Raw genomic sequence first — 15,378 nt, 5'->3', positions numbered from 1 at the left:
GTTATATTTTTCACACTGGTAGACACAACTTTTGGAAAGGAGTGTTGGGGCTTTAGTAGAAGACCTGGAGTATATGTCCTTGCTGTGAGGGTGTAGCAATGTTTCTGACTCTGAGCTCTTCAAACCCAAAGTTGTAATTTTGTATCTTGAGTCCCTGCCTTTAACTGCCATGTTTTAAGCTTAGTTCATACTCTACCCTCATGTCCAGATGACCCTTTCATTCAATGTGTCACTGTCAAAGAGGAAACTCAACAACCAGGGTACATTAGTGTGAAAAGAAGCCAGCAGTTGGCCAGCACCCACATCACCAGGAACTACATCACCACTGGGCAGCCCTACAGAAAGCACGTCACCAGAAAGTGAGGTGAACATTGCAGGCCAGACCTTCCCATACTACCTACTAGAGGAAAACAGTTATTGGACTGTCACATGACCAGAAGTTTAGCCAAGCAATCAGGCTTATTGGTAGACTTTTTAAATTAGTAATTATAGATTAGTCACAAGGGAAAGAGTGTATTTTTTTTCATAGAGATGAGCTTTAAAATGTATAACTGGCCAAATAGTTTTTTTGTCATCAATACAGAGAGTTTAAGGGAATACCAGATGTTATGGTTATCAGCAGAGCTCTTCTAATGAGGACACCTGTTCTCATGACAACTGTCTTTTGCCCCGTACACATGATCAGACTTTCCGACAACAAAACTGTGTATTTTTGTTCGAAGGATGTTGGCTCCAACTTGTCTTGCATACACATGGTCACACAAATGTTGGCCAACAATTACGAACGTAGTGACATACAAAACGTACATGATATCTCCATTACGGATGTTAGTTTTACAAGACTAAGCGCCTGCGCCTCATACTTGATTCCGAGCATGCTTGGACTTTTGTCCGACGGACTTGTGTACACACGATTGGAAAGTCCGGCAGCAAACATTTGTTGGCGGAAAATTTGAGAACCTGCTAGCCAACATTTGTTGGTGGAAAGTCCGACAACAAAATGTTCGATGGAGTATACACATGGTTGGACTTTCTGCCAACAAGCTCACATCCAACATTTGTTTTGGAAAATCTGATCGTGTGTGCAGGGCATAAGAGGAATTCTCCTCTATTTTAGACAAACATCATCTCACTTCCTGTTTAAGGAGTAAATCTCCCCAATTGGTGGGAGATTTAAAAAAATCAAAGCAATTTAGGCCCTTCACTTCAATATCCTAAACGAAACAAAAATAATTATATACTATAATACAGTAGTTTGTAAAGTTGAATATAGACACCAGCCCATCCAATTCAACCTGTGCTGGTGTGTGTGTTTATATCAAAGATAACACTGACATACATGGACCTGTGTGAGCTTCATTATTCCAAGAAAAATATTTGCCAACTCACCTTCTGTGGGGAGGCTGCTTGGCAGGTGTGACGTTGTTAGCTTTGCCGTTGTAGTAAAATGTCTGTAGGTCGTGCCATGAATTCCAGAAGTGGTGTGATGTGGGACTTGGGTAGTGGGAAATAAGTCTTCACATACCTTATCTTTTGACTAATGGAAGAAAAAAAATGAAATAATAAAGAGCTGTCATTACAAATAAATAAATAAATAAATTAGGAAACAAAAGCACTTTAAGGTTAAATAGACCCCAGATTGATTTTATATTTATGGAAATAACAAATGTGCTTTCATTCAAGATTGTTTGTTTTGACATTTGAAGAGAAATTTCTGCCTTTGCAGCATCTTCTTTTTTGTATACATATAGTACTGAGCAAAAGTTTTAAGCAGATGTGAAAAAAAGGCTGTAAATTAAGAACGCTTTTAGAAATAGAAATGTTAATAGTTTATATTTTATCAATTAATTAGGAAGTTAATGAACAGAAGAGCAATCCAAATCAAATCATTATTTGGTGTGACCACCCTTTGCCTTAAAAACAAGTCATTTGGCTGGTTTTACACTTAAAAAGTCAACACAGCATAATAAACTATGAGCCCCTGAAATTTACAGACAATTGTATATCACAGATTTTTACAAACTGTCCCTAAATTTACTGACGTTTGACAACCCTTCAAAACTGCATCAAGTCTTCTGGGTACAATTGCACACAGTTTTTGAAAGAACATGGCAGGTAGGTTGTTCTAAACATCTTGGAGAACTAATCCCAAAGCCTCAAATCCCTCTGTCTCTTTATGTAATCCTAGACAGACTCAATAATGTTGAGATCAGGGCTCTGTGGGGGCTAAACCATCACTTCCAGGACTCCCTGTTCTTCTTTACACTTAAGATGGCTCTTAATGTTATTGGCTATATGTTTGGGCTTGTTGTCCTGCTGAAGAATACATTTGGGGCCAATCACATGCCTCCACGATGGTATGGCATGATAAGTATCCGACTGTATTTCTCATCATTGAGGACACCATTGACCCTCACCAAATCTCTAACTCCATTTGCAGAAATGCAGCCCTAAACTTGCAAGGAGCCTCCACCATGCTTCATTGTTGCCTGCAGACATTCATTATTGTAACGCTCACCAGCTCTTCGGTGGACAAACTGCCTCCTGCTACAGCCAAATATTTCAAATTTCGACTCATCAGTCTAGAGCACCTGCTGCCAATTTTCTGCACCCCAGTTCCTATGTTATGAGTAACTTAGTCTTCTTTCCATGATCAAGATCAATGGTGTCCTCAATAATGACAAATACAGGCAGATACTTATCTATCATGCCATACCATCAGTGAGGTATGTGATTGGCCCCAAATCTGTTCTGCAGCAGGACAAAAACCACAAACATGTCATTAAAGAGGAGCTCCAGTCCCCCCCCCCCCCACCCAAGAAAATAAAAATATAAAAGTCAGCAGCTACAAATACTGTAGCTTCTGACTTTTAATATAAGGACACTTACCAGTCCAGGAATCCAACGATGTCCACACTCTTCAAACGGCTTTGGGTGCAGGTGTCGGTAACTTATGTAAGGGAAACTGTCAGCGAAGACTTGTGGCTTCACAGCCGGTTTCCTACTGAGCATGCGCGAACTGCGCAGCGCTTTGTGAATTGTCTCGTGGTCTTTTGGTACCTGTGTGTGTCCCAGAAGGAGGAGAGGGATGAACATTCTTGTAGATTTCCGTGACTATCTGACCCAGAAGTGGGAGCGAGTACCTGTCAAAACCAGGTAGCCACTCCCGCAAAAAAAGTGGCAAATGTGGCAATGGAGGGGGGAGGGTGCAAATAAGCGGAACTTCTCTTTTTGGGGAAGAACTTTTTTTAAAAAAACTGGCCCTTTAAAAAAAATATACAAAATAAAGGTCCTTAAATGCACAGTGTTTGGACGCCGGATACAGTGCGACGCTGAACACAGTGCACTAATTTTTGAATTTGGCGCCGATCTCCGTCCCCGTGCATTGCAACGCTCGCAGGGAACGGAGATCGGGTCCGTGATAGATCGAGCGAGACACGGCTCGCTCGTACAGCGGGGAGACAACGCTGGATCCGAGGGAGAAGGTAAGTAAACATCCTCCTGGATCCAGCGATGCAGTCCCGAGTCTGGAATACCTAATCTAATCTAATTTATCACAAATGGAATATTTTTCCTCTAAAAAAAAACCTATAATATACATAATTGAGATCAAATCTTTTATTTTTTTTTATTTTTATTTTTTTTATCTTTTTTTTTCTTCTCCAGGATAAGCCAAGCCATATAGCCGTATCTCGGCCCTGGTTATATTAAACCATTATCCAACTATCTCATTATTTACTAATTTATAGACTAATAGATTACATTGTTGTTATTCAACTCAAACTAAGGTTATTCTATATACAATTAATTACTTTCTTTATTCAACTTTATACTAAATTTGTTGATTGTTTGAAAGATATTGATTAAAATCATATATGAATAATATCTATTATATTAAGAATTATAAAGAAAATAGCAAATAATATATATATATATATATATATATATATATATATATATATATATATATATATATATATATATATATATATATATATATATATATATATATGATGCTTAAGAAGCCTTTCACACATATATATTTCTATATATGTGTATGTCTATCTTATTTAACTTCAAAATTTGTACTCATAATATGTACTGTATTGTTATCAATAAAATATTTTAAAAGAAAAACTGTGTGTAAGTATACCTAGAAGAATTGATGCTGCTTTGAAGGCAAAGTGTGGTCACACCAAATGTTGTTTTGATTTGGATTTCTTTTCTGTAAATTTACTTTCCATTTTGTTAATTGATAAAAATAAACTATTACCACTTTTATTTCTGAACACATTCTCAATTGACAGCATTTTTTCACACCTGCTTAACCACTTGCCGCCCACCATATAGCAATATAACGTCGGCAAAGTGGTTGCGATATCCTGACCGAAGGTCCCCAAGATATCAAGGCGCTGCGTGCCCCCGGGGCGTGCATCTCGGCGATCGCTGTTGCGGTGTGTCAGTCTGTGGCACTCTATCAGTGCCCATCAGTGCCATCTATCAGTGCCACCTATAAGTACCCATCAGTGCAGCCTTTCAGTGCCCATCAGTGTCGCCTATCAATGCCCGCCAGTGCCACCTATGAGTGTCCATCAGTGCTGCCTATCAATGCCCATCAGTGCCGCATATCAGTGCCACCTATCAATGCTGCCTATCAATGCTCATCAGTGCTTCCTTATCAGTGCCCATCAGTGCAGCTTATAAGTGCCCATCAGTGAAGGAGAGAACTTACTTATTTGCAAAATTGTATAACAAAAACAGAGAAAAACCTTTTCTTTTTCAAAATTTTTGGTCTTTTTTTATTCGTTTAGCAAAAAAAATAAAAACTGCAGAGATGATAAAATACCACCAAAAGACTCGGGTCTAGTAGATGTTTGGAGGGAACTCAACCCCCGCACCAAAGACCATACCCACTACTCGGCCCCACAAAAATCGTACGCCAGGATAGATCATATTTTTCTACATGGTACTAATGTTCCGCTAGCTTTGAAATCCGCCATTAGAGACTCCCCTATCTCAGACCACTCCATGGTTACACTTTCCCTCAATAACTCTTGTAACACAAATAAGGAATTTAAATGGCGTCTTAATGAATCGCTACTTAGCAATCCAGCTCACTGCTCCATGTTAGAACGGGACTTACAAGACTACTTCTTGCCAAACGACACTGAAGATATTTCCCCTGCTACGCTATGGGCAGCTCATAAGGCTGTGATAAGGGGCAAAATTATACAATTTTCCTCCCAATTAAAAAAGGAGCATAGAGCTGAAATAACCAAACTTACTAACGAATTTCAGGCGTCCTGTAAACGTAACAAACGAGAATGTACAAAATCCTTCCGTCGTGATCTGGAAACTGCGAGAATCAAACTTAACCTAGCCCTCACCACGGAGGCAGAAAAACACCTCAGATGGTCTGGAGCCAGGTTTTACTTGCACAAGGATAAAATGGGATCTAAATTGGCCACCAAATTGTCACCCAAATCACAGCTCCTGGCTTTCCCCAAGATACGGTTATCTTCGGGTATCCCGACACAAAATCCGCAGCGAATCCTGAAATGCTTCCATGACTTTTACTCTTCCCTCTATAAGGACGACAATCCCAGCCCTCGCCCAAGCGTCGAGAAGTTCCTGGAATCCCTACCCTTGCCCAAACTTTCCAGAGATCATGTGGAGCTCCTGGAACAGCCCATTTCTTCCTCAGAGGTAATGGAAACCATAAAGCATCTCAAACTAGGTTCCGCTCCCGGCCCAGATGGCTTTTTAGCCGGCTACTACAAAAAATTCTCTGACACTTTAGCACCTTACTTAGCGAGATTTTTCAACTCACTTCGTCATGGTACTCCCCTGGATAAAGCCTCAAACCTGGCATATATCTCGGTCATTCCTAAACCTGGAAAAGACCCGTCTTTGGTGGGCAACTATCGCCCGATCTCATTGATCAATAACGATCTTAAACTTTTAACAAAAATAATGGCTAATCGCTTATCCTCATTCATCGCTCAGTATGTATACCGAGATCAAGCAGGCTTTATCCCGGGGAGACAGGGCCCGGACCAAGTGAGAAGAGCCATAGATATAGTGTCCCTCCTTAACTCGCAATGGGATGGAGGACCCACACAAGAAGGATTCCTCCTCTCCGTTGATTTACAAAAAACGTTTGACACGGTCACCTGGCCATATATTTTCGAAGTACTTAGTAGGTGGGGAATAGGTCCAAATTTCCTAGGCACATTGAAATCCCTTTACTCCAACCCCAGCGCCCAAGTAAGATTGCAAGGCAGATACTCGGACATGTTTACCATCGAGAAAGGCACCAGACAGGGATGCCCGTTATCGCCCCTGATTTTTGCCATAGCCATTGAATCCCTAGCCATAGCCATCCGCACCAATCCGGACATCAGAGGAGTGTCTTGTGGAGCTCAGGAACATAAATGTGCCCTGTTTGCTGACGATCTACACTTATTCGTCACATCCCCCCTCATTTCTACTCCCAACATTATCAAACTCCTAGAGCAGTTTGGAGTTGCATCAGGCCTCTGAGTCAATGTTGCAAAATCCGCCACTCTGAACATATCCGTCTCACCGAATCTCCTTACACGCCTTCAAACCCACTTCCCGTTTACCTGGAACTCATCTGCCATCCCCTATCTGGGAATCAACTTAACCAGCAGATATGATAAGTTATTCTCCAGCAACTACCCCCCCATGCTCAAAAAACTCGAAGCGGATATGTCCAAGTGGTCCAAGTATGATCTATCCTGGCTGGGCCGAGTAAACTCTATAAAAATGACCCTCTTACCGCGCTTGCTGTACCTTTTCCGTTCTCTCCCAATCCCGATCAAAAAAGCCCAAATTATGCGGTTTCAATCCTCTATTCTAAAATTTATCTGGGGTTCCAAAGGTAGAAGATGCTTCAAAGAAATTCTTTATAGACTCAAAACCCAAGGTGGCCTGGCTTTACCCAACATTTGGCGGTACTACCAAGCCGCACAGGTAGCTCAAATTTCAATAGTGTATTCTAAGGGCCCTAAACCGGATTGGCTTCTAATGGAGAGGGAGGCGACACCTAGACACACAATTGATTATTTACTATGGTCCACGCCACAACTCCGTCCTACTATACTGGCCCCTACCCTTTCTCACTCTATGTCGTTATGGGACAGGCTCCGAAAGCACCCAGCCTTGGTCTCTCCCATGCACCCCCTTGCACACATATTTAATAACCCAGACTTCCCACCTGGACAAAATATTTTAGCGTTTAAGTGGTGGGTGGATAAGGGCCTATACAGAATTGGCCACTTCCTACACACCACAGGACCTCTCACACCAGGATACTGTGTGAGTAAATTGGAAATGCCCTCTACCGAAAGATACAGACAATTTCAAATTTCCCACTTCCTACGCTCAAAATGGCCCCCCAACTCTATCCCTCCTTCACCGACTCTATATGAAATATGGTGCACCAACATACAGGATCAGAGGGGAGGTATCTCCATCATTTACAACTCTCTAGCCAAGGCTATTAACAAACCGTTATACGCCCGACTTTGGGAACAAGACCTGGCAGTAGAGTGGGACTTGACCACGTGGTACTCACATTTCCACAGATCCTTCAAAGGCATTATGAATATTTCTCTAATGGAAGCTAGCATTAAAATTATGGTGCGATGGTATCGTGTCCCAGCTTCTTTGACCAAGATGTATCCGGACACTTCCCCCCTATGCTTTAGGGGATGTGGCCTCACTGGCTCCCTACTCCACACATGGTGGACATGCCCTAAGATACGGAAATTTTGGAACAGATTTTTCCACCTTTTGAGAAAAATTACGGGAAAGGCTGTTCCACAGATACCAGAAAAAGCACTTCATAATGCCAGCGTGGATAAGACCCCCAAACACACCCACACACACCCTTAATTTTTTATATGCTCTTGGGAGCTAAAATCACTATAGCTAAACACTGGAAAAGGCCCACAGTACAGCTGCATGGCATGAAACTGAAAATTTCCTGGATCATAGCCCAAGAAAAGATTGTCTGTAAGCTACAAGACAAAACCCACAAATTCCAATTGATTTGGGAACCATGGGCGAACTACATCGGAGTCCCCATAATTCCAGGGACTTAGATGTATGGGCCCGCTCTTCTCCCCCTAGGTGACCTTCTCTCTTTCCCCCTCTACTTTCCCCCTTTTCTATGGATCTGCTCTCTCTCCTACTATTTCTAGCTTCTTTTCCTCCTACGCCTCTTCCTCTTTTCCGTTCTCTTATGTAGAAACGGACTTCCCCCAGTGTTTCATTCCCTTCTTAAGGGATCTAAACAGCTTGTACTGGCCTATAGGCATAGCTGGAAACTCTCTAGTCACGATGGTATAGTTCCTAACTTCTTAGCTCAATACCTTCGTGACATGATTCTGTTTTCCTCAGATCACTACGCACTTTGATATCTGAGTATGCTTTTTGTAGTTCTTAGTTGTTGGGGTTCAGTAGCCCCCTCCAGACTTTTTAAGTAACCCTCAGAGATGGGGCTGAGGTGGGTGGCCTTCTCCACAGTGTTTTCCCCCTGGGGTGGAGAGTGGCCCCCCTCAGCAGTCCATCTCCCCTTCAGCCATAGTACTTAGGCTGAGGGAGTAGTAGTGCATACTTTTAACACCTGAGTATTTAACCTGCTGTACCAATCCGGAATAAGAGAAGCTGTTTTATGTATTATGTAACGTTTGTTATACACTGGTTTGTCTTTATGCTCCCTCCGACCCAGGAGGGGGCTATATTATTCTTGTTCTGTATTGAACTCGTTTAAAATCTCAATAAAAACATTGGAAATAAAATACCACCAAAAGAAAGCTCTATTTGTGAGAACAAAATGATACAAATTTAGTTTGGGTACAGTGTACCATCGCCGCGCAACTGTCATTTAAAAAGTGACAGCACTGAAATCTGAAAATTGGCCTTTGGCGGGAAAGTGAGAAAATGCCTGGTATTGAAGTGGTTAAATCCTTTGCACAGTACTGTATATTTGCATTTATTATTTTATTTAAAGGGACAGCACAACAATGTTTGACATAAAATAAAAAATTCTTGCCTTTCTAGTAAAACAGGAAAACATATAAAATGTCACAGAAAACAAACGCAATCTTTAACTTGGTGTTAAGGATAAATAATGTAAGTTATGTGTGTGAAATGTATGCTCAATGTCATTATGCGGCATTATGCGGGGTTAAAGAGTTACATTATCTCTCCCTGAACTGTGCTTCCATTATGAATCCATTAGTGGTGAAGAGTTTGAAGTATTCACTTTGAGCCTCCTGTACGGTGCAATGGGTCATACGTGAACGCTTTTAGTCTGGAAAAGGTACAAAAAAGTATACAGCAGGATCGGAATACAAATTACGCTCTCCAGCATTTGCTAACAACCATTTAGCAAAAACCATCTAATCGTTAATTAGCTTTCAGGCAGAACTCAGCCTTATTTTTATGGACGTCAAAACAAGAAATAATTAGATGTTCATCGATTTCAAGAAACAATGCATTGAATGCAAAGGTGTTCAAAGGGGCAAGTTGTTGAGGAATTACTTATTTTGGAAGCATGTGTCTTATAGATCTTTGTCTTTGTATACATTCTTGTTAAGGAGTCTTGTTCATGAATATATTAGTAACACTTTTTGTTAACCTTTATTTTTACAGTCAGAAATCCATCCAAGAACAACAAGATAAAAATGAAGAGCCCATACAAAAAATAAAATAACAAAATCAACTTTGGCTGCAATATTCAGGTTCAATCCAGAATTTTCATTTGCAGTACTTTTTTTCTGCAGCTAGATACCCTCAGTCTGATGGCCAGCATCATTCAACACACTTCCTCTGACCCAAGATCGTCCTGGACCTGCCCCAGCCCATGACTGGACAGTGAAAGGAGAAGTAGCACAGTAAGGAGCTCATCTCTCTGTCACTCTGCTCTCTCCTCCTTTCATCATGCTTCTTGGCAGCATATGAACAGCATAAAGAGGCTAATACCAGGTCAAATTCAGGGACCTACACTGCTTGTATTTAAAAAGAAATTACATTTAATGATGTCTTTTATATCATGAAGCTCATCTTTGATTAAAAAAAAGTGGGGGCGTCGCCGAAAGGTGATCTGAGCGGACGTGTCCAGGGTGAGCTCTTGCCATTCTGGAGCACACTTGGCTCTTCGCTTCCCCAGCGTGCTTGATCAGCTCCCTTCAGGGATTCAGGGGTCCCCCAGATTGTCAGGGCCGCCTACGACAATTAGAGCGGTGATCGGGGAGCTCTGGCCACCTGAAAGACAGACCGCGGCTTCAGCCTAACACGAGGAGCAGTGGCCATCTTGCTCCACCCAGATACTGTGACAGCGCTGCCTCCAGGCTTTCCCCCCTGCACTGTGATCGGCTCTCCTACGGACTTCGGAAACATCTAGCCTGCCAACCGTGGCCCGCAATCCTCCCTGTGACACTTTGGAATGCCAGCCTGAGGGACCTGGTAAGTGACGGCAGCCAACTTGCTACACCCAGGCAACCTCCCCGTCCCTTCTGGGCCCGATCCAAGCCCCACAGGGAGACGTAGCTGCCCATGGATGGCTAAAGACATGAGTTGTTGAGCTCTGTGTCTGCCCATAGCAGACAAGCTATGTTTCAATCATCGCAAAACTTTAAAAAGCATGTCTGCACACAGTTCTCGCTCTGCTGCATCCGCAGATCTGCAACAGGGCACAATCCAGCGATACTTGCTCCGCACATCTCAGCTGGAACCCTGTACTCCCAAAGACAAGATGGCGCCCACTCAAAACACAGGGAAGAGCAAGCCTCCTCCCCCTACTCAGCCGGTGACAGACAGCAGCGAGGAATCAGATGAGCCCCCAGTCCTGAACTCAGCTTCTGGACACAGGCCCTGTGGATATGACCCCTCAGGCCTCAGGATGTTCATTCAGATCTGAGGCCTCGGCCCTCCTGTCGGTCTTCTGGATGGAGTTTGAGTCCTGGGCGGTTAAAATGGAGGCCTCACTTCACAAAGACCTCCAGGCCCTCCAATAGCAGGTCTCAACTAATAAAAATGCAGTGTCTGTCCTAACTGACATACAAACTGACCATGCAGCCCGCACCACATCCCTCGAACAGGCCTCCAGGGAGCACTTACACCGTATACAGCAACATCAATTGCGCATAGAAGACGGAGAAAATAGGAGCCGCAGGAACAATATAAGGCTGCAAGGAATACCGGAGGCCACGGCTGGTACAGACTTAAAACCTTCTGTCACTGCCATCCTCAGCCTAGTTCTGGGAAGAGAGGCTACATCCCCCATTGAACTGGACCGAGTGCACAGAGTAGGAGGGCTCAGGAGAGATCATAGTGATTGCCCACACGATGTCCTCTGCAGGGTACATTACTACACCCTTAAATAAGAACTTATGGGCAAGGCATGGTGTTTGGGCCCCGTGGATTTTGACGGTTCTGCAATCCATCTCTACCTGGACCTCTCTCTTGGACCCACCAGATGACCGCTGGTCATGTCTGGTCGATGTCTGGAACCCCCCCTCTTTTTTTTTAATTAAATTCTCCTCCTTTGTTCCAACTGCTTTCAGCCGGATATGTTACAATGGGCGATGGAATGACCAGCTCCATACTCTAATGGTCAAGGGGCAGTCTCTCATAAAAAGAGGGTCACATGCTCTGGGGGGGGGGGGGGGGGAGGTTTGAGGCTTAAGGCTCGGGAGTTCAGAGATCCCAGAGCCGGGTAGCCGGAGGTGATTCCAGGGAGCCCGAAAGTCTGGCCCCTGGAGACGAAGCCAGCATGCAGCGCTGGAGGAATACCAGATGTCCCATGCGGGGATGTGCCGGACAGCGTGGGAGGAGGAGGAAGTAGGAGCTAGGCAGAGGAAGAAGACAGGGGCATCGACTTTCTGAGAGTAGAACATGTACTGTTGATTGGGAGAGAGCAACGGGAGTGAAAACCCAGTAGAGCTACTCAGGAACTTCATACTGTGTATCCAAGGACCACAGTATCAAGCACATTCCAGGACTGAGGGAAGTTTGACAACACAAGTCATGAAAATAGGCAGTGTGGCCTGTGACTTGGAGGTCAACACCCACAGAATTATTCAGAGTAATGTTTATCTGTCCATATTGGGAGTGCTACCTAAGAGAGAATTGGTATCAGGAAAGGATCGCTATAAGGGACTTAATTAACAAAGCCACGGCTACGGATTAATACCCTTTGACCTAAAAATGGGGTCAGATGGGGTATCTCATATACCCTATTGAACAGCCCACTAATTTATACCCAGAATAAAGAATTATAAAATCTGGAATCTTGACTGTTTGGTGTCATGTAAGTGCATGGTGGATCGGAAGCGGAGCAATCTGGCAAAAGGTAATGAACAAAATCAGCAGCCCCCATGGGGGTACCACTACATCTGAATACTGTGTTCTTTAAGATGCACATCCAATATTTTTTTAGAACTATCAATACTTCCTGCTGACACCACTAATTGTGAAATTGAATTCCACATCCTTACCGCCCTGAGCCCACGTACACACGGTCGGAGATTTTGCCAACCAAATCCGTCGGATTTTGCCCGTCTGATTTAGTCAGACGGATTGTGTCCGAAACTGTTGCATACACACGGTCGGGCCAAGTTGGCGAAAAATCCGATCCTTCAGAACGTGATGACGTAATTTCGTTACAATGGGACTACATTCAGGCTAGTAGCCAATAGCTTTGATGTAGGAATTTCATTTGAGCATGCGTGGCACTTGGTCCGATGAAAATGCTCTACACATGATCGGATTAGGTCCGTCCGGCCCAGTTGGTCGGGAAATATTTACAACATGTTGGAAAATTGGGTCGGAAGGAGATTCGGACGGAATCAGTCCGATGCATACCACACACAGTCGGATTATCTGACGGCACGGTCCGATAGGACACATTCCGACAGATTCTCCGACCGTGTGTACAAGGGCTAACAGTGTAATACACCCTACACAATTTAAAGTTAAACCACTTCTCCTCCAATTTCATTGTGTGGCCCGTGTCTTCTTAAACTCCCTAAGACTGAATTGTTTCTTCCCTATGCTAGAATCACAATTGAAGTATTTGTATACCGCTATCATATCTTCCCTCAAGCGTCTGTCTCCAGAGAAACTAAGTTTAATGCTTGTAGTCATTCCTCGTAACTTAGGTCATGCAGCCCCTCTATTAATTTTGTTGCCCTTCTCTTAACTCCCTCCAGTTCCTGCACCTCCCTCCTGAGGACTGGTGTCCAGAACTGGACGGAATACCCCAGATGTGGCTGAAGTTGAAGCCGAGTTTTATAAAGTGGCAGGATTATCATTTTCTCTGGAGTAAATCCAGAGGGGTGGGTGGCACAGTGGTGTACTGGTTAGCACTCTTGCCTAGCAGTAAGAAGGGTCACTGGTTCAAATCCCAACCACGACACTACCTGCCTGGAGTTTGCATGCTCTCCCTGTGCCCGCATGGGCCCCCTCCGGGCATCCCGGCCTCACCCCAAAGACATGCAGGTAGGTTCATTGGCTTCTGCCCAAAATTGACCCTAGTATATGAATGGGGACCTTAGATTGTGGGCTCCTTGAGGGTAGGGACCAATGTGAGTGTGCAATGCACAGGGATAGGGACAATTGTAGACACTCACTCAGGTTTAACTGGATGGACTGGTGTCTTTATTCAACCTTACTAATTATGTAAAATCCCCTTTTTTATGCATGCTAATATTCTGCTAGCTTTGCTTGTTGCAGCTTGGCATTGTATGCCATTGCTGAGTCTGTGATCTACTATGACCCCAAGATCTTTCTCTATTCTGGATTCCTGTAGAAGTTTTCCCCCTAACGAGTAACTTCCATTATCATCTTTAACCCCCAAGTGCATCTAGGAAATAGTGCAGCTGAGACAGGAAGAAGTAGAGATCCTCCTGGCTGCGTAGTATTGTAGAGTTGTATAAATCACAAGAGTGAACACGCAGAATTACAAATCAGTTCTCAGATGAAACAGCTACACTGAACCTTAAAGCTTTTGTTACCCTAACATTTCATATTCCTGGTATGTGCCTATTGTATCATGCACTTGTATGAGAAAGTATCCCGTTCTCTTTGTATTTTTTCCTTTGTGTGAAATCCCTGGTGTTCCTGCCAGTCCCTCTGCTTTCCTAATAATAACTGACAGACCACACTAAGCAGGAGGACAAACCATGGTCAGTTCTCTAGCTATGCTGGGAACTCAGTGTGCTTTCCTCCAATGATCAAACTTGTCCTGACACGCCCCCCCCCCCCCCCGCACAGCCATTCACTGGGAAGCTCAGTGTGTTGCTGTTTCCCCTCCACTCAGCTTTTATGCAGCTGAGAACAGAGGGAATGTGATCACTTAAAAAAAGGGAAAAAAAAGGTATTTATAATGTATTTTTATATCTATAGAAAAATATGATGCCTTGCATTTCTATTTTAAACTGACTGGGTTGTTTTACAAGGTGATCATTTACAATCACTTGAATATAATGAAGGGAGGAAGGACTATACTGACCACCAATGTAATAGGGGAGGACTACGCCTACCATCAATGTAATGGGGGAACTACACTGACTGTCATTGTAATGGAGGAGCCAAGCAGCACTGACCACCAATTTAATGGGGGAACGTTCACACTGTCCCCCAATGTAATGGAGGCGATGGACTACACTGAACACTAATGTAATGGAGGGGCTACACTGAAAACCAATGTAATTGAGGGGGGCTACACTGACACCAATGTAAATCAGAAAGAAGGTACTCCACCGACTACCAAAGTAATTGAGGGGGGCTACACTGACAACCAATGCAATTGAGGGGGGGGCTACACTGACAACCAATGTAATGGAGGAAGACCACCTTTGTAAAGAGTGGAGACGACACTGAACACTAATGTAATGGAGGGGCTACACTTACACCAATGTAAATCAGAAAGAAGGCACTCCACTGACCACCAAAGTAATTGAGGGGGGCTACACTGACAACCAATGTGATTGAGAGGGGCTACACTGACAACCAATGTAATTGAGGGGGCCACACTGACAACCAATGTAATGGAGGAAGAGGGGAATAAACCACCATTGTAAAGAGTGGGGACTACACTGAACACAAATGGGAGGGAGGAAAACTACACTGACTGACAATCTAACAGAAAGGGGGAGTACACTCACCATCAATATAATGAAGGAGGGCGGGAAGGGGACTACACTGATAACAAATGTAGAGGAGGGAGGGGGAAAATAAAGACAATTTTCTGGTTTAATTACCTCATCTGGGCATCCATTTTCTACCCAATCTTGCCGGTGACGATCAAACCCACTTGAACATCTGTAAAAAAAAAAAAAAAGA

General features: G+C 43.5%; 1 protein-coding gene across 1 annotated transcript in view; it reads right to left on the bottom strand.

Annotated features, from left to right (window-relative positions):
- Positions 1-15,378, bottom strand: part of PLXDC2 (plexin domain containing 2) — an 811,301-nt gene that overhangs the window by 71,137 nt on the left and 724,786 nt on the right. Inside the window, exons 10-11 of the mRNA XM_077490934.1 lie at positions 15,297-15,357; positions 1,390-1,537 (exon numbers count right to left, since the gene is read on the bottom strand). Of these exons, the coding sequence (XP_077347060.1) occupies positions 1,390-1,537; positions 15,297-15,357 (209 nt within the window). The remainder of the gene's footprint in view (positions 1-1,389; positions 1,538-15,296; positions 15,358-15,378) is intronic.

Source organism: Lithobates pipiens, unplaced genomic scaffold (assembly GCF_037356315.1).
Source record: "Lithobates pipiens isolate NorthernLeopardFrog02 unplaced genomic scaffold, aLitPip1_a1.2 Scaffold_19, whole genome shotgun sequence".
Classification (NCBI taxonomy): domain Eukaryota; kingdom Metazoa; phylum Chordata; class Amphibia; order Anura; family Ranidae; genus Lithobates; species Lithobates pipiens.
Note: the sequence above shows the minus strand (reverse complement) of the source record. Positions and strands in the feature narration are given on the sequence as shown.